At 40.7% G+C, this 25688-nt stretch overlaps 1 protein-coding gene across 4 annotated transcripts in view; it reads left to right on the top strand.

Moving 5' to 3' along the window:
* The window catches only part of BAZ2A (bromodomain adjacent to zinc finger domain 2A), a 67569-nt gene that overhangs the window by 14709 nt on the left and 27172 nt on the right, over window positions 1-25688 (top strand). For 2 of the 4 annotated variants that reach the window (XM_032211330.1, XM_032211329.1), the window contains exons 1-8: window positions 3910-3992; window positions 16177-16314; window positions 19116-19658; window positions 20385-20549; window positions 22829-23050; window positions 23774-23959; window positions 24056-24116; window positions 24230-24338. In XM_032211330.1, coding sequence (XP_032067221.1) covers window positions 16179-16314; window positions 19116-19658; window positions 20385-20549; window positions 22829-23050; window positions 23774-23959; window positions 24056-24116; window positions 24230-24338 — 1422 coding nt within the window. In that variant the 5' untranslated portion in view covers window positions 3910-3992; window positions 16177-16178. Of the gene's footprint in view, window positions 1-3808; window positions 4203-16176; window positions 16315-19115; window positions 19659-20384; window positions 20550-22828; window positions 23051-23773; window positions 23960-24055; window positions 24117-24229; window positions 24339-25688 lie in introns of those variants that run through there. The other 2 variants (XM_032211331.1, XM_032211332.1) reach the window with 2 other exon arrangements.

The following is a 25688-nucleotide window of genomic DNA, read 5'->3' as shown; positions in this document are numbered from 1 at the left end:
CGGAGAACTGGTTGTTACATTGTTTGAATCCCACCACTGAAAAGGAGTTTGGTATAGTCCTGCCCTAAAGAATTGTGTGCCCTGCCCCCTCCTCCAGGTTTGTGAATGGTTTTAATGCTATGGATGAGTATGCCATAAAGTAAACTGGACATTCATAAATGGGATTACAGGTCTTATATTTTTAGAACATTGCGCTCTGTAAGGAAAATTTAATTCCCTCATTTGTTTTTTTTTTAAATAGGGGAATTTGTGGATGAGGAAATCCAGATAGCTGTAGCTGAAAGAATAAGGGTCTGCAAGAGATGTGTTCTTGACCCCTCCCCCAATTAGTGGGAGAAAAATGCAAATGGTTGTCAGTTACATTTTTTTCCATTTTATCCTTACAAAAGTACTGCTAGTATTAATAGGGAGAAGTGCATCAGGAAGAAATACTGTTAGATTGCACAAGTGAAGTATAACACTTTCATAAGCCCTTCTCAGAGTGGCTCCATCCCATAATTCCCCTTCATACCAGTTAAGCATGATCAAGTCAGTTCAACTCATCTGAAAAGTATCAAGTTTTGGGATACTGTCTTACATTAATAAAATAACCTAGACAGAGGGACCACAATTGTACATAAGGTCTGATTGATCTTTCATAGGAATTGTCATTATAAATCCCTGATAAAAGCCATGCCAGAAAATTGCTGCCAGTTAAAGTAAACAAGTTGATGCTGACTTTGTATAACAGGGTTGCATTTAGTCATAAAAACGCAACAGAGCTCAATCTTCACTACAGCAGTAGGTAACCTGATGTTCACTTTGTTTTGGACTTTAGCTCCCTTTTGCCCAAATCAATGTGACCAATTGTAAAACATTGTGGAAAGTGTTTTACAGTATTAAATATCTGAAGGCCACAAGATTCCTTACTGCTGCTTTATTGGAACCAACAAAATTGTTACATTACTCTATATGATTGTGACACTTCAACTCATTCAAAAATAACTATTGCCCTCCCTTGCTGTTTTTGAATTGGCTGCTCATGCACCAACACAGCTACCTATACCTTCCATACATCCGGACAATTATTTTTAGCGATTTCCCTCTTAATAATACTATGAAGGAGAGCCAGTCATGTGTAGTGGTTAAAGACATGGAAACTAAAAACCAGGACACACTAAATTCTAGCCGTGCCTTAGCTTAGCCATGAAGCTAGTTGGTAGCTTTGCCCTAGCCACTCTTTCTCAGTGCTTTAAAAAAAAAGAAAAAAGAAAATGACAAACCACTCTTAAAAGTGTTGTCAAGAAGACTGCATGTACTTGTTCAAGTGGTTGCCTGAGTAAAGATTGACTCAAAGGTGCGCAAATAAACACACACAAACACACACATCTGAAAAGATTCCTCATTTGCTATATAGTTACATGAAATATGCTGCTGCATGAACCAGTGAGGGGCTGGTCACTTTCAAAGGAAATTCAGAATGATTAAAAAAAAAATGGATTGAAATGGGTAGTTTTGAGGATGGGGAATCTTACAATGTGTGGGTTGTTTAAAAAAATAGCTAGATACTGTTGCTAGTATAGGACAATACTGGGTTCAATCCAGACATACTCCTATGTCCTCTCAGTAGATTTACAAAAACTCAAACCAGATTTTGGAATATAATTAGGACAGATTCCACTGCCATTTCAGTAACAGAACTGGCCATCTACCGGTTTACAGCAAACTGCTCGTTTTTTGTCCCTTTGCCCAGCAGATCAACCTTGAGTGTTCCCAGGTCCCCCCTGGTTTGCATTGTTAGTATAGACACAAAGCCTTGTAACATTGGGAGCAGAGTTTCACAGATTCCCAACCTTGGCCACACAATCTTAACTTCCAAGAACTACTCTTCATTTCCATTAAGAATTTATTTCATTGGCATCATGTTCTTATTTTGATAGTCACAGATCAGACTAGGATCCAGCCCCCCTGCCCACTTTGCATGCCTATTCCCCCCCTCCCCAATTTAAGGGGTTTTCTTTACTGGTGGCATTATAGAAGTCAGTACCCCATTGTCTGATAGTCACCATTCTACTAAGCACCCTTGATCACCAGAAACCCTTTTTAGCTTGTCTGTATGAAATAAGCGTTTTGTGATACTCTTTCCTGTTCCTTATTGTGTCAGCTTACAACAATCTAAGTTCACTCTTTGACAATCATACTTCTGTAAAATCAAAGAATTGGTGTCTTGTCATATAGGGAGAGGGACGTGGTGGTTCAGTGGCTAAGACGCTGAGTTTGTCAATCAGAAGATTGGCAGTTCAGCGGTTCAAATCTCTAGCGCCGGCTAATGGAGTGATCTCCTGTTACTTGTCCCAGCTTCTGCCAACCTAGCAGTTTGAAAGCACGTAAAAAAATGCAAGTAGAAAAAATAGGAACCAACTATGGTGGGAAGGTAACAGCGTTCCATGTGCCTTTGGCGTTTAGTCATGCTGGCCACATGACCATGGAGAACGCCTTTGGACAGCACTGGGTCTTCGTCTTAGAAACTGAGATGAGCACCGCCCCCTAGAGCCTCAAACGACAAGCACAATTGCTTTTAAGCACATGCATTTCCATACTTCCCACAAGGTGTTTCACATTGAAGATAGCTTGAGGCCCCTTGCACAACAAATGTATTACAGGTAGTCCTCAATGTATGACCACAATTGAGCCCAAAATTTCTGTTGCTAAGCGAGACAGTTGTTAAGTGAATTTAGTCCCATTTTACAACCTTTCTTGCCACAGTTAAGTAGCAGTTGTTAGTAACGTGCTTTTTAAGTGAATCTGGCTTTTCCATTATTTCACTTGTAAGGTCGCAGAAGGTAATCACATGACCCCGGGACAGTGTAACTGTCATAAATATGAGTCAGTCGCCAAGCGTCTTAATTTTGATCACGAGGATGCTGCAATGGTTGCAAGTATGAAAAACAAGTCACATTTTCCAGTGCTGTTGTAACTTTGAATGGTCAGTAAATGAACTGTTGTAAGCGGAGGACTACCTGCACTCTATTTCTCATCCTTTGATAACCTGACAGTGGTTGGAGGAGCCAGCCTGGGTTGCAAAAGGCCACAACGAGGCAAGGAAGTGCTGGTTTAGATCCTCAGCCACTCTACGTGGCTCACCGAGTTCCTTTCTCTTCATCCTGATCTGTTGTGAAATAGAAATGAAGCAACGGGGGAACCCTGCCCGGGTTGCCTTTTACTTAATCAGAAAACAACACAACCTTCCCAAATCTGCAACGTGAGCTGAAGCTGCCCGAGGCTAACCATCTTCCCGTGTCTCTCATGGCCGTCCAGAGTTGGAGACCAGCAAGGGTCCTTTTTCCCCAAGCCCAGCCCAGACGGGCCTGCAGAGCATAGCCCGAACCCAGCAAGATTCCCTAGCTAGTCTTTTTTTACACTGACCTCCCAAATCCCTCCGTCGCCTCTTTTGCAGAAGAAAGTAGATCTTGGGTACTATTTTTTTTTTTTTTGCCAGAGCTTCTTCCGCCTCAGAGGGTTGGATCCTTTATTTTAAATTTTATTTTATTTTTTGCACGGGGAGGGCGATCTCGGACCGGCTCGCTCTCCCTTTGAGGCCGCGCGCCTCCTCTGGCGGCGGAGGTGGCGCTCGCGCCTTCCGACTCCCATCTTCAGCGCGGTCTGGCGGGAGGGCTCGCTCTAGGACCCAGCAGCGGTGGCGGCTTGCCGTCGACCGTGGTCCCGGCGCTCTCTCTCTCTCTCTCTCTCTCTCTCGGTCCTTCGCAAAGCTGGCTCGGCTTCCTGGCCAGGGACGACGACGACGAGGACGACCAGGAGGGAGGGTTAACCACGACAACGGCCGCTGGGCCTGGCTCCGGCCTGCCTTTGCTCGCGGCTCTCGCCTCGGCCGGCGGCCCCTTCCACTCGCCGGCCCCGGCAGGGTCTTCTCCCCCACCCGCCCACCACCCGCAGGGCCCGACCCCGCTCCTCCGGCGGGCCATGTGAGGGGAGCCGGCTGACACCTCCCACAGGTGAGGAGGGAGCGGGGGGAGGGGGGAGAAAGAGCTCCTCCAGGAGGCCGCGGGGCGCCTGGGACGCGACTCCGGTTCTTTTTCTTCTTCTGAGAGGAAGTGAGGGAAGGAAGTTTGGGCCCGGATCCCTCAGGAGCAGCGGCGGCGTTACTTCGGCGGCGCGGACCAGGGACCGCCGGGGAACGAGTCCGTCCTCGCCCCGCTCGGGCGGTGAGGAAAGACGCGGGTGTGGGATAATGAGGAATGGCTATGAGGGGAGGGATCCGTAATGGCCCCGGCGCTCTGATGGGAAGTCCTGGCGGCCAGCCCTCAGGGGTGGATGGGTGCGGGAGAAGAGAGGCCGGGGCTGAAGAGCCGCCTCCCGAGGAGCGGGGAAAGAGCCGGGGAAGGAGGAAAACGTGGGGAAGCCCAGACGGGTGGGAATGGGTTTAAAGTCATGGTTCTCCCGTGTTTAAAAGGCGGCTCGCGTGTGCGTGTTGTGTGCGTGTGTTTGTGGGAAGAAAAGACTCGAGAGCTTTCGGCTCGGGGGCGGAGAGCGTTGGGAAGCCGGGCGGCCGACCGGGGAGGCCTGGCTTGGTGGCTGAAGAAAAGGCGAATCGTTAAGTCACCGCAGCAGCCTCGTTTGTGAGGCGAAGGACCTCGAAACCTTGGGGGAAAGGGGGAGGGGTTCCGCACTTTTTTTGGGGGGGGGAGGGAGAGGCCGGTGATGAGCCTCGAGCGAGAGGAGTTGGGGAGGCGAGCGAAAAGCTCCCCATCTTTTGGCTGCTTTTAAAGCGAGGAGGAGGAGGAGGAGGGCTGCGGGGAGGGAGGCCATAGTAGGGGCTTTCTGGGGGATGCAGCAGGACGAGCGTGGTCTCCGACCAGGGAGGAGGTTAAGGAAGACTTTATTGGGGAGGTGGGAGCAAAGGAAGAGGTGGGTCAGCCGAGAGTCTTTGCCCCACCTCTCAGGGATCCTTCCCTGCCGAGGAAGCTTGGGAAGAAAAATGGCTTTAGGAAAAAAGAGAGAACAAGTAAAGGGCTCCTGTATTGGCCGATGGGCATCCATTGGTACCTCGAGTGAGATTGGCGCTGGCAAGAGAGCTTTTTCGCTGGGCATATATGAGAGAAGAACCCGGGTCTCTTTACGGTGGCAGAGCTTGAGGTTCTGGCATCACCGCTGACATACTTAGGTGGGGGAGGTGCAATCTGATGCCGGGGAATCTCCATGGGCGTATCATGCCTATGAGAAAGAGTCTCGCCTGGAAGATAATCCGAGGTGATGATCTATTTCGTGACAATCTCTTAAATTCTTGGAAAGGCCAATATACCTGTTTTGGGAGACGGAGATCACTGAGTTCAGGTAGATCATGGCTAAGGCTGAGAGCCTTTTGTGTGGGTGGAGGTGGGATGCAGGCATAGTGAGAGAGAGAGCCTTGAGTGGCTCTAGGGTGAATGAATGCTCTGAGCTGTTGTTTTCCCTTGCTGAATCATGTGTGCCTAACCTGATGCAAACAATCCTTTTCTTCTGCTCCCTCCCCCATCCTTGCAGGAAGTGGCCTGGAAATGGCAGCTGTGTTTGTTGCTTTTTGAAATTTTCTTTTGAATCAGAAAGGGTTTCGCTTTATAACTTTCCCTAAACTCCCTGATTAGATTATCCCTGTTTCTCTATGAAGCACTAAGGCAGTAAATAAAATTCCTGCTGTTGGAGAATATCACTTTTTAAAGACATTATATCATACATTATATTAGACAGTCGTTTGTGTATCTTTTAATCTAGCAAAATGGCAAATCTTAGAAAGTGATCCATATCTAACAATTTGCTCAAAGACGCCAACCCTTTCAGGTAGACATATTTCTGTATTTAATTAAATTTTAAAGGATTAACTACTATGTTTCTCACATAAATATTTTCTCATGACTCCTAAGTTGTTTTTAAGACAGAGGATGGTAACCTTGCATAAATATAGCTTCGAAGGTGGCCAGATGGTAGAATGATTTTCAATAAAGATATACTTTTTAAGACTTTAAATAATGTACATTTGAAATGAGGAGATCCTGAAACCTTCCTTGGTGTCTCAGCAGGTGGTATCACCTGACTTGACCTTGACTTCTGATTTCTGGAACTAAGTCAATCTTGGCTAGAATTTGGATAGACTTTCAAAGAATGCTTCTGCTGTAAAATAGATTAAAAAGTCAGAATTTTGCTGCTAAGAAAACTACATAAAAACTATATAAATATGACCAGGAGTTGAGCTCAAATTGAAGGAGTCTTTAACTCTTCATTGGTATCTGTTAGAGCAGGGGTGTCAAACTCACATTGTCATGGTGGTATCAGGTGACATATCAAACTCCCCCCCCCTTTGCTAACCCAGATGTGGGCATGGCCAGCAGGTGACGCATTTGGCCCCAGGGGCGGGAGTTTGGCAGCCCTGTGTTAGAAGATACCCTAAATTGGTCTTTGTACTAACTAAACCAGAGGTCTCCAACCTTGGCAACTTTAAGACTTGTAACTTCAACTCCCAGAGCAGAGTCCCAGCTTTGCTGGCTGAGGAACTCTGGGAGTTGAAGTCCACAAGTCTTAAAGTTGCCAGGGTTGGAGACCCCTGAACTAAACCATATTCTTTTTAGTTATTATTACAATTTTAATACTTTACATTTGCTCTTCGGTTCATACATTCGGGGAATAACTGGGAATATATGAATGCATGTAAATGATCTTACATAGGAAGAGTTATATCAGGGCAGATAATGCTGGGAGAAAATTATTTATTTTTCCCTTCAGCAATTTTTAAAATTATTTTTCAGCAAAAGGAAAAATGGTTTTGTCAGCCTGCGGGATAGTTTCAAGCAATTCAATGTCTAAATATACATGTTTAAATTTTTGTGTGAAAATTTAATAACACAGCTAATAGACAATAGGTAGTCAAGGTAGTCCTTGACTTATGACCACAATTGAGCCCAAAATTTATGTTACTAAGCATGACAGTTAAGGGAATTGCAACCCATTTTATGAACTTTTTATCACAGTTGTAAAACAAATCACTGGTTGTTATTGAAGTGAACCATGTTATTGAGTGATTCTGGTTTCTCCCATTGACTTTGCTTATTGGAAGCCAGGTGGGAAGGTTACAAAAATGATCACATGACTCTGGGATGCTGCAATTGTCATAAACACATTCCAATTACCATTTTGTTCAAGGGACCATGGGAACGCTGTGATGGTTGTAAGTGGGAGACCAGTTGTAAAGCAACTTACACTTTTTTCAGTGCCATTGTAACTTCAAACAGCCACTAAATAAATAGTTGTAGGTTGAGGACTACCCGTACGATAATTGTGCGCTAATAATAATGAAATGTCACTGAAGCAATGTTAGAATAGTCTTCCCTTATGCCCTAACAAAAATCCAAATGAGAGGTAGCACAGAATTATTTTATTTCACTTTGTTTTGCTCCTAAGCCCAAACTTCTCGGTCTGGTTTGGCCAGAATGCTTAGTTCTTTTTCATTTGCTGCTTGACTGGAAAATGGCAGCTCTGCCCTTCTTTTCTATCTGGCTTATCACATATTTGTGGAGGGGAGTTGCATTATTTCTGTACATCATCAATGGTATGCATGCTACTGATTTAGAAAATACTAGTCCAGAATAAGCAATTTTCTTATAGTGGTTAGTAAACCATTCCTGGTTATTTGTTTTCACTAAACATTTTGAAGAGAAGTGGTTTTGTGAGGCAAATACTTATAGAATTATTTTATTAACAATGATAAATTTGTGTATGCTATAAATGAAAGAAACTCCTATTTTTTTAAAATAAGTTGAGCCATGTTTTTAAATAGAGATGGAAGGACCCATATGATCGCCTTTGTAGCTTTGTGGAGTGGTTTTTTTTTGTTTTTTTTTGCAGGAAGTTCAAATCATAAGGTTGAAAGTCTTAATCATCAATCCTGTATCCCAGGGATTGGAATCTATGGTTCATGGGCCAGATGTGACCACTAACTGAAATCAACTTGTCTATAGTCCCAAAAAGAAATATTTCCCCCAGCGCACGAGAGAAGGGAAAAGCAGCGCTCCATTTGGCTGTTCCTGTGACAGTTCACCACCTTGGACAACCAGTTTGATGACAGTATCACCAGCTGCCTTAGCACAGGTGGAGCAACAAGTCCCATGCCTGATGCTAGTTAGAGTGAACTGTGAGGCAGAAAAGGAGGAAGAAACATCAGTAGCAGCAGCATGGCCTCTGATTCCTACGCAGATGAACGTTGCCGACCTTTGTCCTATACAGGAGTATAGATAGCATCCTTGACTAATGACCATGCAGCCTCTGTTTAAACACTTCCAGTGCAGAAGAATCTATTATCTCCAGTCTTTCCCGCTGTTGAATACTTAGGAAATTTTTCCTGGGGTCCAACCAAAATCTCCTTATAATTTAGATCCATTTCTTGCTTCTTGAAAAACTTTGAACAATTTTGTCCTGTCTTCTATATAAGAGGCTTTGTTATAACTGAAAATTTTGCACTTTTCTCTAGGCTAACCGTATGAACTGTTCCTCAAATGCTCACTTTTCAAACATCCTATTGTTTTGATTGTTCAGTTCTTAATATATTCCAGTTTGTTAGTGTTCTTCCTAAAATTTGAACATAATATTCTAGACAGTCTGGCCCACTGTTGATGCAATCCAGAATTGCATGTATAATAATGATGCCTCTGATTTTTTTTTCTATCCAGTGTAGGATTCTGCATTTGTCCCTGTTGAAGTTCATCTTACTGTCTTCTACTTAGTGTTTCAGATTTTCAGGATGAATCTTGATACTAACTTGTAAACCATTTCTCCCCGCTAGCCCCTTTCATCTTTGTCTGGTCCACACTTTCTTTATTATGTTCACTTTCCATTTTCCAAATTTCCTCTTTTTTAATAGTATTCATTAAACTGGTGTGTGATGTACTTTAATATTTTATTTCTGAATTACCAACCATTCTGTGCTCTCTTTCACCAAAGGACTTCTCTTGATGAATCCTAAAATCCTATCTACTACTTCTCTAAGCTTTTGAAATTGATTAAATAGATGACTAGGTTTCAATTTGTTTCTGTAATGTCCTGAACCAGAAGATTATGTTACTTCCTTTCAAAGTTCTCACTGCTCAAGTCTATTGGGTAGTATGAAATCTAAAAGAATGGATCCTCTTATTTCGTCTTCAAACTTCTGAAAAATAAAGACAAATAAACCAGGTGCCTTAAACTTTTAAACTCTCCCCAAAACCCAAGTTGGGAAATTCCAAATCTTGGAGAGTAAATAAAAGGGCTTGAAATCTGTAGAACAGCGGGCAAAACTGGGAGCAGAGTTAAACAAACCATCAGTTTAGAGTTGTTGAATTGCTGCAAGAGATCCAAGTCCAGCCCCTCTTGAGTTCCCCAATTTAGTGCTGACTAGATTCCTATCTAAACTTTGAATAAATTTTCTTTGCTGCAACTGTATGAATGGTCTTGATTCTTTACACCTAACAAAATCTTGCTCTTTGCTCCATCTAGTAACAACAATAACAAAAAGGAAGCCCCAGGTTACAAAAAAGACATCTGTCTTTAAAGCAGGGATATCAAACTAGATTTCTTCGAGGGCTGGATCTGCATTGTAGTTCTCTCTCTTTTTTTTTTTTTTTTAAAGTATTTTATTCATTTTCACATTCCATTTTACAATCACTTATATACAGGGTATTTGCTATAAAAGAAAAAAATATATAAAAAAAAATAAAAAAGAAAACACAACTCATCATTCACAACCCCACCTGACACTTCCATCCTCCATACACCCCATCTACCCCCTCCAACTTTCCTTTCCTCCCTCTAACGCTCCCCTCCTACTTCCCTTTCCCCTCAAACCTTCCTTCTCCCCTTACTCCCAACACGCCCTCCTTGCATTGTAGTTCTCTTTTGTGGGCTAGTGGGGGGGGGAGATGGGACGGACCCCTCCTGCAACACTTTACCAGCCAAAATGGAACATGGGGGGGCTGCGCATTGCCCCCCAGCATCGTTTTCGACCTCTATGGCCTCTTGCAGCACTCTGCCAGTCAAAAATGGGCCTCCCGAGGCCCCCACATGGCCCGTTTTTGGCTGGCAGAGTGGTGCTGGAGGCCGTGGAGGCCTGTTTTCGGTGGCAGAGGCACCACGGGCCAGTCCTTTGATATTCCCAGGCTGGCCCTTCAGGCTGCATTTAAGCACGTTTGACACCCTTGCTTTAAAGGATCCAGTTAAATAAAGAGGTTTTGTAGTTCATAGTGGCTGAGAACAGATGTTGCCTAAAAAATTGTATGTTCTTTTTGTACTTTTTCATTTTTGATGTTGCATTACTGGTAAATTGCCTTGCACTGCACATAACTGGTTATTACTTTTTAGAAAGTTCTGACTTTCCATTAATGTATCTGGGATTTTCCTTATAAAAGGAAAGCCTCAATAAAATAAGTTCACACTACTTAAATCAGGAATTCTCCAGTTTTTAGGCACATGATTTCTTGTTTCTTTGAGGATGTGCAGGATTATATAAAGTCCATAAATCATTTGTTAAAGGGTAATCAAGAATAGAAAATGCTATACCTTCTCAAGACTATGCCTCACCTAAGTTACTTGCAAATGCCATTCCATCTCCACATGGAAACAACCGTACCTTTAGAAGATGTAGAAAGGGGAAAACCTGGACAATACCTTGTTTATAAAGAAGGTTTAAATATGTAACAAAAAATTTAAAACAAACTTTTCTTGGAAATAACTGTACCTGAGCTAAATGATAGTCCGCTTTAGACTATCAAGCTTTTATTTAAACATGCACTGTTACAGTGTCATAAAAGAAATATAGTTTTGATATAAATGAAGTCTCTTTAAATTACCAGCTGCTCAACATTATCCCAGTGTTTCAGTTTAACCATACCCCTCCCCTTTAATCCCCCCCCCCTGAATACAATTAATTCAACCACTTTGCTTGGCCTTTTTTTTATAGCAAGCCATTCTGCCTTCCCCTTTAATTACAATGCTTTCCTAGCACCTCCCTTCAACTCAAGTCCAGCCCAGCTTATCTCTCTGCTGGAACAGCAGCTGTTTTTTCTTCTGATACCTTAGCCCTTAAAGGTGTATTCAAAGCAATGTTATGATTCTGGACACTTGTTGGGATATCATCCATTGTTGTTTTTTGAAGGGGAAACAGTAAATGGCATAGGATTCCCTTAATAGCCTTGGAAGATATGGGAAAATGATATTTCCTGTGTTCTTTCTAGCTGCTGCCCTTTCCCCTTTTTCTTTGCAGTTATAGAAGTTTACTAGTTTAGATGATAGAGCTTGATCTGACATTGCAGGAATAAAAAGTTGTATTTGTGTGTGAGAGAAAAACTCTCTCTGGTGTGAGATTTTTTGAATTTATAAAGGAATAGTTATTTAGACCAGATCAATCACATGAATAGATTTCAGGTTGCCAAGGAAAAATATATAATATTCTCTACATTTTTTTTGTTTTCTCCCTTTAAAATTGTCCCTCTTTTCAATCACCTATCTCTTTCCCTTCTTCCTATGCTTGTGAGTGGATAAGTCTCATAAGATTGTGCCTGAGGATGAGGGCACTTAAAATTGTGCTTTTTTCATGTACTTAACTATGTGCAGGTGATTTTCAGTGCCTTCTACAGGTAGAATTGGAATGGATATGGAATCTGTTTGTCAAAAGAAATGCACATTCCTAAAGAGAAAATCGTATGTTTTCCTATGTATAGTTTTCACTCATCATTCAGCAACAAGAACAATATTTTATATCAATTTAACCTAGAATAGTTGGTCCTTTATCCCCATATTTTTGAGATAGTTTGCACTTTCATTTTTATATATTTGGGTCACAGTATACTCTATTTTCCTTATTGCTACCAACAGTATCTTTTTGGTACAAGAGCTTTTATTTGAGAATATTAAAAGGTGAGGTATAAATTTTTCCACAACAGATGGCCTTGTTTGCCGTTTCCTTTGTCTTAGGGGGAAATACAGTGTACTGTACTCCTATTATTACTCCTAAAATTTTTGAAACAAAACAAACAATATGTAATAGTTTGCCTCTGATTCACATGTGGTAGAAATGTGTTTTGCCAGCATTGAAACCCAAAATTACTTTCCAGTTTGCAGTCCTGAAAGCTTCTTTGCTTTATAATATCTCTGAATTATCAGTCTGCATAGTTCTATCTAGTGGCTTTCTCCAAAGTAGTATTAGTTCATTCTCAATGATGGTCACTAACATAGATCGAACCAGCTCAACATATGAAAATCATCTGGGGCCACTATCTGCCTGAAACCCCAGTCTGCTGTCTCTTAAAGAAATCTCGATGGCCATTGATCTGCATATCAAGCAAGCAATACCTATATCTTTTATTAGAATCCTGGGCTTATGATTAAAATAATTCATGTGGTGCTTTCAGCTGTTCCAATGAGGAATTTGTTGTTATCTTGAAAAGAAGAACTCACAAACAAATGATTTACTAGATTAGAGAGAATGATTGTGAGAGTCATAAAACATAAGTAGCATTACTGTTTCTGCACTTTCTGCTGCTAGAATCAATCTGTCTACTAAAAATATCCTGAAAGAAATTGCTGGGAATTCTGCTAGTAATTGCTATGATATTAGGATATAAAAATCAGACATAGGTGCTTCTCTATAATGGCCCCCACATTAAGGAATGCTCTCCCCCTAAATAACCCCTGACAGTTTCTTTTAAATAATAGAGGATTTCCAGAGTGTGATAATGATAATGATAATGAGCCATCAAGTTGTTTTCAACTTTTAGCAATCATGGATAGATTGAAAGCATTGTTTTCTAACAAATACCATGTAAATATAGCAGGAGAGCAATTACGCACACACAGAGAAAGGGGGGTGGCTATATGTTTTTATATAGATTCTCTGTTATTTGAATAAGCAATTGAGAAACAGGACTCTGATTTGCTTTTTTGTCTATTAAACACATTTTGGTTGTTCAAATTCTAAAATAAACTAACATGTCATGAATGAAGTACACACACGTGTATGTATGTACTTCATTCATGACATGTTCTTAGTTTATTTTGTGTGTGTGTGTGTGTGTATTTTTTATATCTATATATCTATATCTATCTATCTATCGATCGATTGATCTATCGGTGTGTTTTTGTAGATTTTCACGGGTATAGGTATGTTTGTTTTGTTGTATTCGGGTCTTTTCCCATGTAAGATTGAGATTGTCTTGGCAACATTTCGGCGAGGTCTCACCATCTTCAGGCTGGTGTGGCGAGTTAGACCTCACCGAAACGTTGCCAAGACAATCTCAATCTTACACAGGAAAAGACCCGAGTACAACAAGACGTGTGTGTGTGTGTGTGTGTGTGTGTGTTAAAGTTGCTGTTGGATTCAGAATATAGCTGTCACCCTCACCAAATGCATCCGTTTCTGATTGAGTTTCTTCTTACTTTCTGGGATTATCCAGTCTTTTCATTGACTCTCAAATTAATTATTAAGTATGGCTTAGAGATGATTTGTAACCTATAAAAATAGCTTATTGGGAAACCTACCTATGTACTTGTCAGATCATAGAGAAATTGCTGGAAATTCTGCTGGTTATTGCTGTTTGTAGCTTGTTTAGAATTTACTGTAAGTCTACTTCTAGAAGCAGTTAATCAGATGGCCTTGCTGTAGAAACCCAAACAATCCATGGAAAATTATCCTACAGACACAACTAAATTCCAAAGGAGCCACAGAGAGCATTTTTCTAGCTGAGCTTCTTGTGGAGGATGAAGAGAGATTTTCCAATAAACCATCTTTATTGTGCCATAGGACAAGTTAAAAACTCTTTGCTAACATTTTAAGTTCTTGAGAATTAATTTTTGAAGAAAATCACCCACAATCTTTTATATGAAATTTGAGGCTGATTTACTTCACATAAATGGCAACCCATCACAAGAAATAAGATTAATTTTATATGTAAAAATAAATTTTGGCAGGAAATTTGAAAATGTTTATATTTATCCTCAAGTCTAGTTGCATTTCTTAACTATTCCTTCTAATTCTAATATGCTGACTCTGTAAATCACTTAGAGAGGCCTGGAAATCACTGTGAAGTGGTATATAAGTCTAAGTGCTACTGCTGTGTCATCGATTTTTCATTCTAGTTTCTTTTTCGTCTTGCAAAATAGTAATAAAAAGAATCAGTTCTTGACAGTTAAATTTACAGACAGCGGTAGTCCTCGCTTAGTGATAGCCTTGTTTAGCAACCATTCAGAGTTATGGTTGGAAACAAAAGGCATTGCAACTGATCATCACAATTATAGCCGTTGTAGCTTTCCACAATCACACAATTGCCATTCAGGCATTTTGCAACTGGTGTGCATTTTACAGGTATTACACTGTCCCATAGTCGTGTGATTGCCATTTGCAAACTTCATAACCGGCTTCCAATAAGCAGAATTAATGGAGAACAATGAAGTGAAATTGAAAGTCATGGTCACATGGTATCTTACCTAATGACAAGGGTGATTTACGTAACAAGGGAAGTGAAAGTAGCATGGGTCCAGCACAGTCACATTGTTTTTCGTTTAGTGACCATGTTGATTAGTAATAGTGAACTGCTGGTTCCAGTTGTATACGGTAAGTGATGACTCGCATCACTTACTGACAGAAATCCTAGCAGGCTGGTAGCCATTGTAACCCTAAGACTTGCTGATTTTTATGGGGGAAGAGGAGTCCTAGTTAAGGAGCATATGGGAAGGCTGCAAGGGGGTGGAGTGTTAGAAAGCACAGGAGGGTTAGCAGAAGCCGTGAGAGGGCCTATAAGATGATTGGCATATACTATGGAGCACAAGATCCGAAACGAGCTGGGGCAATGGCGTGTGTTGCCCACACAGAGGGCTCTGTGTGCCATAGGTTCACCACCACTGCACTTGAACATTGTAATTGTGACCCCAACACTTAGATCTTGATCACATTACCGTGGGGATGCAATGGCTGGAATTTTTTCAGCGCTGCTGCAACTTTGAACAGTTGTAGAACAAATAAACATAAGCCAAGGACTGCCTCTGTTGGCAAAGTGGACTGCAGCCAAGTTTGCTTTCATTCGTAGTTGAAACATTTTCCTCTTAAGATACAGGAGGGGAAAAAAATCCTACATCAGTTGGATAGAATTGCCCAAATTGTGAACATGTGCTTGTAGGGTTTTGATTGAGTACAGGTTGTAAATCTGAATCTTTATTAATTGACTACTATAGGTAGGCTCCACTACAGTTGTAAGACAAGGACGTACAACTGTAGTGGAGCCTCCCTATTATGGTCGTAGGTTGTGATGGTCATAAAGGGAGCACCCACATGACTGACCCAATTTTGCAACATTTTTTGCAACAATCCTTAAGTGAACACTAGTCATTAAATGAACCCATTTTTGTTATGGGGTATTTTTGCCAAAACCCAAAATAAGTGCTGATTTTTGGGGGGAAAACAAATCACAGACATGTTGCTGTAAATACAGTTGGTTGCTGAGCACCTGAAATATAGACATGTGACCACGGGGCAGGGCAGCTGTTGGAACTTTGGGACCAGATTATAAGTACCTTTGGAGGTGGGGGGGAGCTTATGATAACATAGAACAGTTGCTATGTGACCAGTGATAAGTTGAGGGCTACCTGCATAACTTTTCAAGGAGAAGCAACATTAATAAAAGCATACAATAACAATAAGCAACAATAGGTGAACTATATAAAAGGCATGAAACAAGAAGAGAAAACTTATTTAAAACTCATTCCAGGTGTTTATCATCCAGACAAATTCAAAGATACCGTAATTGATTCCTGCCTGTTCATCTCTGCCTGTCAGCTTTCGTCAATTGGGGTTTCAACCTAATGTTTTCTTTTAGTAAGGCAGAGAGGGTGTACACTAGGTCACCAGTGCCACATGCTGTATATTGATTGCTAACTATGTACAGTACAATATCAATCATTTTTGGCAGACTTCAGCTGATATGCCAAATGTTCTACCAAAACTCAGTTTTACCCCAGGTACGCTCCTGTTATTTTATGAAAGTTAAGGTTTCAAATCTCTAATTTATCATGGAAACCAACATACTGTAGTTCACATCCATCAGCTAGGTGGTATATGCAGTATACCGATGCACACTTAAAATGCATTTTTGTATTATCTTTAAGTCTTTCTTGAATGTCTTTTTATTTTAGAAATGGAAGCAAACAACCATTTTAATTTCACTGGCCTTCCCTCTTCACCTGCTGCCTCAGGACTGAAACCTGCTCCTTCCTCAGGGGACAATGTCTACACAAATGGATCTCCTATGAACTTCCCCCAACAAGGCAAAAGTAAGTGAAGACCAATGGACTTGGCCGTTGCTGTGATATTAATAGTAGACTTGACCCTTGATTATACAAGATCCAGTGACTAATGCTACCAGCTCTTCCCTTTATGGTATATAGTTCTCTGAGTACGGAATTATTACTTTGTTACTTTGCAATGAAATGTGAGGTTCAGCAGGTCTTAATAGAGATGGATAATTCAGTAATAAGAAAGATTTTGTGTATCCTTACATCCATCGAGATAACAGAGTTGGCATACAAAGTCTGAGCTTTCATATTTTATTATTAGTGGAGAAAAAGGTTTAGACCTTATAATACTTTTTTTAAGTTTATGTTGAAAATATCTATATACCACAAAATATCTTATATCTCCCTGAAATCTTCAATTGAGAAAAATGGTGCATCATAGGGTAATAATTTTTGAACCAAACTACCTCAAATAAGTTGGGACCCATTACTTCCCTAGGAATGACATTTGGGAAAGTGACTGGTTCAACACTGCCACACTGTTGCCAGTCAGCCATGTTACATGATGTTATTTCCACTATTCTCTCTCATAAGTCAATGGGGAAGCAAGCCGAAAGTATAAACTCAATCATGATTGGCAACACTTCCGCCACCTCCACAAGAAAAATATTTTATTATGGAAAGCCGGGAGGGAGTGTTGGCACTGGGGAAGCTGGCAGGGAAGGTCTCAAATTGCTTGGTTAAGTCTCCCCCATCTTTGCAACTTCCCTAGTCCCTCTGTACTTATGCTGGACATTAACCCATTCTGCACCCCTGTGCCCTCTCCACTCCATCTCCCATCTACTCCATGTGCCCTTCCTGATATGTGGGTCGTCTCTCATGAATACTTGTGCATTCTTCCTGACCTATACAATATCCATGCATACCTCCCTGTGAGGAGGAGGAGCCATGTGGGTCGCAGGAATACAAGTGGGTTTACGAGAGGCACAGTGCGGGTTGGGGACATTGTGCAAGGTTGTTAGGAATTGCACAGGGGGCAGTGCAGGGACGGGGAATGTGTGTGGGATGCATGTTGTGGAGGATGTGTCAGGATACAAGGATGACATGGTGAGGAGGGGATTTGCAAGTGTTAGGTAAGGAAATATCTCTGAAACAATAACCTAACAAGGCTGTCTAGTGAACATCTAAAGGTAATCATCTTGCTATGAATAGAAATCTAAAATTGTTAATCAAATGTAATTTTCCTTCAGCATATGTTAAACTTCACATTATTTTGAAAGGTTTGGAAACATTGCTGCTATTGTTTTGCCTTGTTGCTAAAAGATAAACAATCTCCAATGGTGCAGCCTCACTCATGATCACATGATTACATTTTGGGCACTTGGCAACTGGCTCAAGTTTGTGGCTGTTGCAATTTTCCACAGTCATGTGACTGATTTGTGGGGTTTCCACCCCTGATTTCCAGCATTCACTTTTAACTTATGGCAAAAAGTGCCCATTGAAGAAAATAGGTTCACAACCATGGCATTTGCTTAACGACTGCCACCAAAATGGTTGTAAAATTGTGTGTGATCATGTGATGATCCTCTTAATATCCATCATGATGTATTACACTGGGCTCAATTATGATCATGTCAAGGACTACCTATATAATAAAAATCAGCACAATCCTTGAAGCCATTCAGTTTATGGAAGAATTGTTAAAGGAAAAATGGTAGAACATAAATAACAGCTTTTCTCATACTGAAACAATTCCATTTGACTGCATAGAGCAGGAGACTTCATAAGTATTTTATCATTCATGATTATCCTCAAAACCATGACATAGAATGTGACAAATCTTTGGAAATTAGAACATGACATAAAAACAGAGTGCTTATTCTTCCTCTTCCAAAATCATATAGAATATTTTTCCTTCTCTTTGCCTTCATCGCTCTTCTCCTTACCTACATCCTTTGTTATACTTCTTTTTCAGCAACAACTTCCACCCTTGAAATTTAATGCAAAATAAAAGTAGATAAAAGTACCCTCTCTGACTGCTCTTTGTGTGACAGAAGTGGGAAAACCTTTTTTTTTTCCTGTTGTGGTGTACATTGCAGGGATAAGCATATTTGTAGCAGAAAGTCAATTGAGCCAGAAATGCATGGAATATGGCTGTGATTCAAAATGCAGTACAAAAAGAAAGAATGAAAATACAATTGCACCCATGCATTTTTTAAATGTCTTCAGGCAACTCTGTAGTGGGAGAAATTGAAGGATGGAGTTGGAAATAGTCAGAAAATGATGTGGTCTGAGAAAATGTGCGAGGATGTTGACTTGCATTAATGGAGCAGAGTATTCAGCTTTATTATTTTGCTGGTTGTACTTTTCAAAAAGAAAGCAGGTCTAAAAGAAGATAATCTTGCTCTTAGTCACTGTTCCTGGTATTTATTTTTTATTGATTTATTAGATCTTTTTAATACCAGCTTTATTACTTCATAAGTAACTCAAGATGGTGAACATACAGAACTACTTCTTCCTTCTCCTGCTTTCCCCACAACAACCCTGTGAGGTGAGTTGGGCTGAGAGAGAGACTGAGTGGCCCAAGTCCTAGCCTAGTCTTGCCCAGCCGGACTAGAATTTACAGTCTCCTGGTTTCTAGGCCAGCATCTTAACTACTGCACCAAACTGATGGTGATATTATCCATTCCGACTCTTAGTGATTCTGTGGGCCGGGTCTCTCCAATCTTCAAATATTGCACTGCTTCTTTGAGTTTTTTAAATTTCTGCCTGGTATCAACTTTGATGATGACCAAACTAGCTCTTAGTATTTGTTCTCTCTTTCTTTTTCCTCGTGGCAGGTTTAAATGGAGACATGAATGTTAATGGCCTAACTACTGTATCTAATGCTAGTACTTCAGGGACCCGTTCCTCAAACAACTCTCACCTCCATCATCCCTATGACTATCTGTGGAATTATTCCCAGTATCCCTCTGGCAATGGCAACAATCTCAAAGATGGTCCACTGTTCTCCCAATACCCATTGAATGGCACTGTTGAGAACAACCGGCAGAACTCACCTGGACATAGCACCAGTCTGAGGGGAAGCAGTGGGCAAGAGTTCTGGGCCAACGGTACCCCAGGGACCATGGGATTAAATTTTGACTCAGCAGAGCTCTATGACTCTTTCCCTGATGATCAGAACTTTGAAATCCTACAAAATGGCCCATCAAGCTTCTACACGTCATCTCAGCCTTCTCCCATGCTTGCTTCAGGGAATCAGGACTTCTCACCACAGCAGGATGAGCCAGGCAATGAAGAGGCTGTAAAAGAACCACCATCTACGGTTTCAGAAAATGGCACCAGATTGTTGGGCAGTATGGAGCTGGAAAACGCACAGCCAGGTATAATTCACAAATGGTCCTCAGAATTTTTATTCAGAATGGACATGATGAAACTTGACTTCTCATAAGCCCAGTGATACCTTATGATTAATTCCAATTTAAGCTGGAAGAGTAGGTACTGTACAAATCTTGCTTACTGTTAAAATTTCAATATCTGCCACTTCTAATTATTTTTTTAAATTTCTAGAAATAAATGGCTGTGCCTCCTACACTTGAGTATAGTAGTAATGTATCTACCTTGGCATCTCTGTGGTTTTGAAATATGTCTTCTCACAATAGTAATTCCCAATGTTTGGTTCTTTACTGTAGTTATAGACTACCAAGAGTCAGATTGCTGTAATACATTGGTTTTCCAAGTTTGGCCGAGTGACATGGTTTTCAGGTTTACCAAGGACTATGGCCTTCTATTAAATCTATATTGCAGGTTATTGAGCTTGGGGCAAGGATCTGCCAGTTTTCTTCTTGTTTTGTTAAGTACCATGACATGAATGGCATTTGTAAAATAATGATAAAGTATCTTTTTCAGGCAGATGAAATCATAGGGTTAGAATTACTGAGATAAGGAATGAAAAGTTCTTTGATTAATTTAAAATGAGATGTGTGTGTGTTTGCTGTGAGATTCTGCTTATTTTTAAAGTTTTCTCAAGTCCCGAAGTGAAAGATAATTTTTAAAATCACAATTTAGAAAGTTCAATGTGACATTTTTAATAATAATATTTCCTGTAGAGTTGAAAATATGTGGCTACAATGGTTCTTCTCCAGTGGGTGAGCCTCTTAGCCAAGAGGCCTCTGTCTTGGAACCTGATGCTGGAGCTGGTTGCCTTGAAGATGCTTCTCGGATCCCTCCTCCTCTGGAAGACTCTTTGGAGCCTTTTGAGTCCTTAGACAGAGGTAAGTGGATGAAATTTTTCATCTTTGCATTTTTATATCTATACAATTTGAGCAGGTGTTTCTTCCAAATCTTAGAAATGATGTCCTTATAGAGTGAAAAAAACATTTAAAAATATAAGGTGTCCACATACCAGAGGTGGGTTCCTACCTATTTGCTCCGGTTCTCCCGAATAGGTAGTAAAAATCTGGCGTACCTTTTTGAGCCAGTAGTAATGGCAGTCTGGCCATGCCCCTGAACAGGTTCCCTTAGTCACCACTGGCCTTGTTGGCATGTTTTGTGGCTGAAAAAGGAGGCAGAGAGAAACAGTCCTGTTGCCAAGGTACGCAACAGGGGGGGGGGGAAATTCCAACTTCAGCCTCCTGGTGCAGTACAAGGCTTTGGGTGAAGGTGGGTGGGAGGTTGAGCAGCAAGTTGAGTGAGAGGTGGGTGGAGGCATTTTCCCTTCTCCCAGTCTCTAGAAGCACTTAGCAGGCTTCAGCAGGGCTGGGGGAAGGGGGAAATGCCAGTTTTTGCAAAAAAACACCCCTTTTTTTCGCAAAAACGGGGGCGTTTTTCCCTTCGCCCAGCCCTGCTGAACCCTGCAAGGTATTCCTGGGGGCTGGGGAGGACAAAAAGCCCACCAAACCGGTAGTAAAAAATTTTGAACCCCCCTCCCCTCCGCCACATATCTAAGTAAAAGAGAATTTCAGCAAATGAAGCTATACATACATGGTGAAATTTCCCTGTCTTTACTATTCAAAATGCAAAAAGTTCTTTTGCAGAAATCTGGGTAGCCCATGTTTTACCAATTGTCACAGTATTCCATGCACTTCACGGGAAATGGTGGGAATAAGCTGTGAGACATAAAAGGTTATTCCATTGTAAGCTGGGTTAACTTTTAAGATGCACAGTGACTTTAATCTTTCTGTAAAAGACTAACATGGCTACCCTTGTGGGAACTATTTTGTTGACAAAGGTTCTCTTAAGGCCTTACAACTAGTGATAATGAAGAAAACTTTATCTTGCCCAGATGTAGCTCCCATATAAACATTTGCTATTGTTGTCATTGTGCAGCTTCTCCAGCAGCAGCATTCTTGTAAATGTAAACACTTATTTTAGCCCTAATCAGCAATATACAAAACAACAAACAACACCGCCACTGCCCTTGCAATCCTGTTACTTTGTTCTTTCCTGTCTTATTATTGTTCATGGCTAGAGGCTTAAGCAAGCATTTTACTGATGGTAGAGGCAGTTCCTTCGTGAATTTATGGTTCAGTTATATTATGTATTGTGTTAGGGGCTTGATTCAATGCTTATGGATTTAAAATCCAGTTTTATAATTTAATTATAAACATCAAAAAAGACCAATACTATGATGGAGGCAACTGGATAGATTTACAAGGCAAAACATTAATGGTCAGTTCTGATTTCTCCCTACAGTTTATGTCTAAATGATCTCTAGTTCCAATAGTTGCTTTTAGTTTCAGTAATGTGGGATCAGTGGGAGAAAGAAGGACAAGGGAGAAAGAAATGTTTTGAGTAGTGTTTTTAAGTGAGTAAATAAATAAAGAGGGCATATCAGTGGGTATGTGGATATATGAGTTCCAACCCAACAACGTGAATGCCTCTTCCTCCAACTATATTGTCCAACCATTCTGTACATTCTGCTTATTTATTACTAGATTTATATCCTAAGTTTATTTTGTCCAATTCAAAATGGCATGCATAATATTCCCATCTTTTGTTTTTCTCACAACAACAATCCAGTGACAGGGGGTCTGGGCTGGGAGAGAATGAGTGGCCCAAAGTCACCCAGCTAGCTTTCATGCCTAAGGGAGGATCAGAAATTGCAGTTTCCCAGTTCCTAGTCCAACATCGTAACTACTGTGCTCTTTGCTTATATGTCTTGTAGATGTAAGCAGTAAAAACAGATCTAAATGTTGCTATTAACAGGCATATTTTTCTGTCTGACTTAGCTTTTTTCCTTTCCTAAAATGGATTTTTAAAATATGTACAATGGCTCGGATTTGGAAGTCGGTGTAACAAATAATTTGGATGCTAAGCCCCAAGCAAGTGACAGTCTGTTTTCTTAAAAATAACCAAGAAATTTATTTAAAATATCATTAAATGTTTCTTTGGTACAGCATATCTAAAGACCAGTCTAATTACATAGAGAAGTGTAAAGAGCACTCTGTATATTTAGTGTTTAAGTTATGAATAGTAATGCAAAGACATATTGTTGGGATTAAATTGTTATTTTGAACAGTGTATAAGAACTTTACAAATGTATGGTTTGTAGACCCAGGGACAGGAGACTTATATGAAATGGATACATCTGAACTTGTGAGTGGCAAGTCTCCGCTGGAGGATCCTCCTGACATTTCTGCCCTGGATTGTCCTGGCAGTCCCTCTCTCAACCACTCTGACTCCTTCAGCCTATTGGCAGATGACAGTCAGCCTGATACCTCTCTTTTTGGAAGTGCCAGTTTGCCTCCTGTTCTTGGAGAGTCAGTTTTGCAAGGTAAGTAAGACCTATCCATTGGTCCAAACAATTCTCTGTCTTCAAATAACTTTTGCTCAGTACTTTTAAAAGGAGTTGTGGGATCTGGAGGTACATATTTCCAAGTAATAAATTGTATAGATCTGAGGGAGGTGAAGCTAATTTATTTTGCAATTATAGGGGACAAAGAAAAATATCTTAACACTGTAAATGAGAAAGAACTCAGCAAATGTGCAGATCAATTAAAAATGTGGTGTGGTTAGAAATTTAGTTAGAGGGAGACAAATCAAATTTAACTGTATAGAACTTTAGAAAGTATATATTGAAATACCTCATACAATATATAGCTGCATAACTGAAGCCTTGGTAGCTATTTTATGCAGGTGGAAGTTTACATTTTGTAGAAAATCCTTCTCTAACAGTATGTAGAAGAAAAGATAATACTGCATATTAATCCTGAGTAGATACAAAGGACTATGTTGTTCACATAACAATTGTAATTATCATGTGAAGGTCTAAATTCTTGAAAGAACTTCCAAGCAATGAGGCTCAGTACTTGAAATCTATATTCCAAGTACTATATGCTGTTAACGGCTTGTAGCATGCCACTAAGTGACTGGAATGCAACAGAAGTAATTGTAAGCATTGTCTTACTCCCTGCAATGCTCAATGAACTCTTTCCATTGTGGGTTCATTCTCTTCTCTCTGCCTTTCTATTTTTCTGTTACTTCTCTTTTGTTATAGAGCTGACAGGTGTTAGTGAAGTAGGGCAAGAGGGCACAGAATTTCTGGATTCTCAGGCACCCCTTGAACCAGAATCTCTAAATGCCTCTTTGGAAGAAGCAGTCAAGAGCAGTGGTACAGACAATCCTGTATCTGAAATAGACGGGGACAGCAAAGAAGCTTCACCACTAAATGTATCTGCCAAAAGTAAGTACACTTTTTTCTTCATGCTTCTTAGCTACCTTGGCTGCCTTTAAATGTGATTTAGTTGGTAGCAGTGATAATGGTTGTTTGTTCTGACAGGTGATGGTCCAAGAAGGCGAATAGCCACAGTAGAAGAGGTGTACTACCCCTTGAAACATGGGTAGGTAGTCCCATTTTCCTTGCTTTTGTATGGTGCTAGTCCATGCACAGCAAATTATATTTCTGAGTTAGGATGCAGGTTTCCAATCTTTGATTGACTACCTTTGTATTCAGATGGCGAAGGGAGGTGCGCATCAAGAAAGGGAACAATCGATGGCAGGGAGAAACTTGGTACTATGGACCCTGTGGCAAAAGGATGAAGCAGTTTCCAGAGGTGATCAAGGTAAAACAAAAGTTTCCCAGATAGGAAGCGGTGGTGGCTGATTTCTTTTGTAAGTGACTTCTCCATTTTATATGCTATTCTGCAACCCAGTTTTAAAATCATTCTTGAACATTAATTTAGTTTACTGAGAATAATGTTGCTTTTTTTTCTGGCTCAGACAAAGTTCCTCTTTCTTCACTATTTCCAAAGAAAAGACATACTGTGTCAGAATATCTTTTTTTACCCGAATCTGCATCATTTGGTTTGTTTGTTTGTTTGTTTGTTTCTTTCTTTCTTTCTTTCTTTCTTTCTTTCTTTCTTTCTTTCTTTCTTTCTTTCTTTCTTTCTTTCTTTTCCTTCTTTCTTTCTTTCTCTCTCTCTCCTTATCTCCCTCTTTTTTTCTTTCTCCTCTCTCCTCTCCTTCTTTCTTTCTTTCTTTCTTTCTTGCTTAAAAAAATTGGTGCCAAGTCAAATCCCTGATCTGCAGTCACTTCATTGCATCCCCAGACTTGAGGGGGAAAGACAGGTCTTCAAAGGTTTACATAAGGCTCGGATGGTAGAGGCCTGCCAGACCTGAGAATAAAGAGTGTTCCATCAGGCAGGGGCTGCCAGAGTAAAAGCAGCCTTCCTAGCTCCCTTAAGATGGCAATATTTAAGGAACGGGACTAGGAATATTTCCACCCCATCTGCCTTGGTGGGATGGGCAGGTGTCTTTAGGAAAAGGAGGTCATGCAGTTAACTTCACTCCATGAAATACAGGGCTTTAAAGGTGATGACCCAGCACTTGAAATGCACCCAGAAAGATACTGGAAGCAAGAGCAGCTTGTGCAACAGAGGTGTTAGATGGGCAAACCTAGGAATCTCAATTACTGGGTGCTCTGGAGCATTCTAGACCACTTGAAGCTTCTGGATAGTCTTCAAGAGCAGTTCCATGTAGAACACATTGCAGTAATTCAAACGGAGGTGACCGTGAGCAAGCTCTCCTGGTCCAGGGAAGGGCACTAGACAACTAGGCAACCATGGCTGCCCCTCCTGTTCTTAAGCAAAGCTGTAGCGAGAGGTTCAACACTATTCATCTGCTTGTATTATTCTTTCATCCCCCTATTTCAGATTGTGACCTCCTATTATCCAAGACTCCTTCATTTCCTCCTCATCTAGTTACTCTCAGACCTAACACGCACCATCCACTGCCATTTGTTATCAAGTAGCTATCTTCTTCACCATCTCCATGAATGTAGTTCCTATCTGGAGCATTTGGCTAGGAATAAGATTTGCTTTGCCTTTTTTGGATACTTCTTGTAAGATATCAAGAAGAACCTAAGACTGTTAATCAGTTGTAATGGATGATATCCAATATGCATGTTTAGATTG

This window comes from Thamnophis elegans, chromosome 2 (genome assembly GCF_009769535.1).
Source record: "Thamnophis elegans isolate rThaEle1 chromosome 2, rThaEle1.pri, whole genome shotgun sequence".
NCBI classification, from domain to species: Eukaryota; Metazoa; Chordata; class Lepidosauria; order Squamata; family Colubridae; genus Thamnophis; species Thamnophis elegans.
Note: the sequence above shows the minus strand (reverse complement) of the source record. Positions and strands in the feature narration are given on the sequence as shown.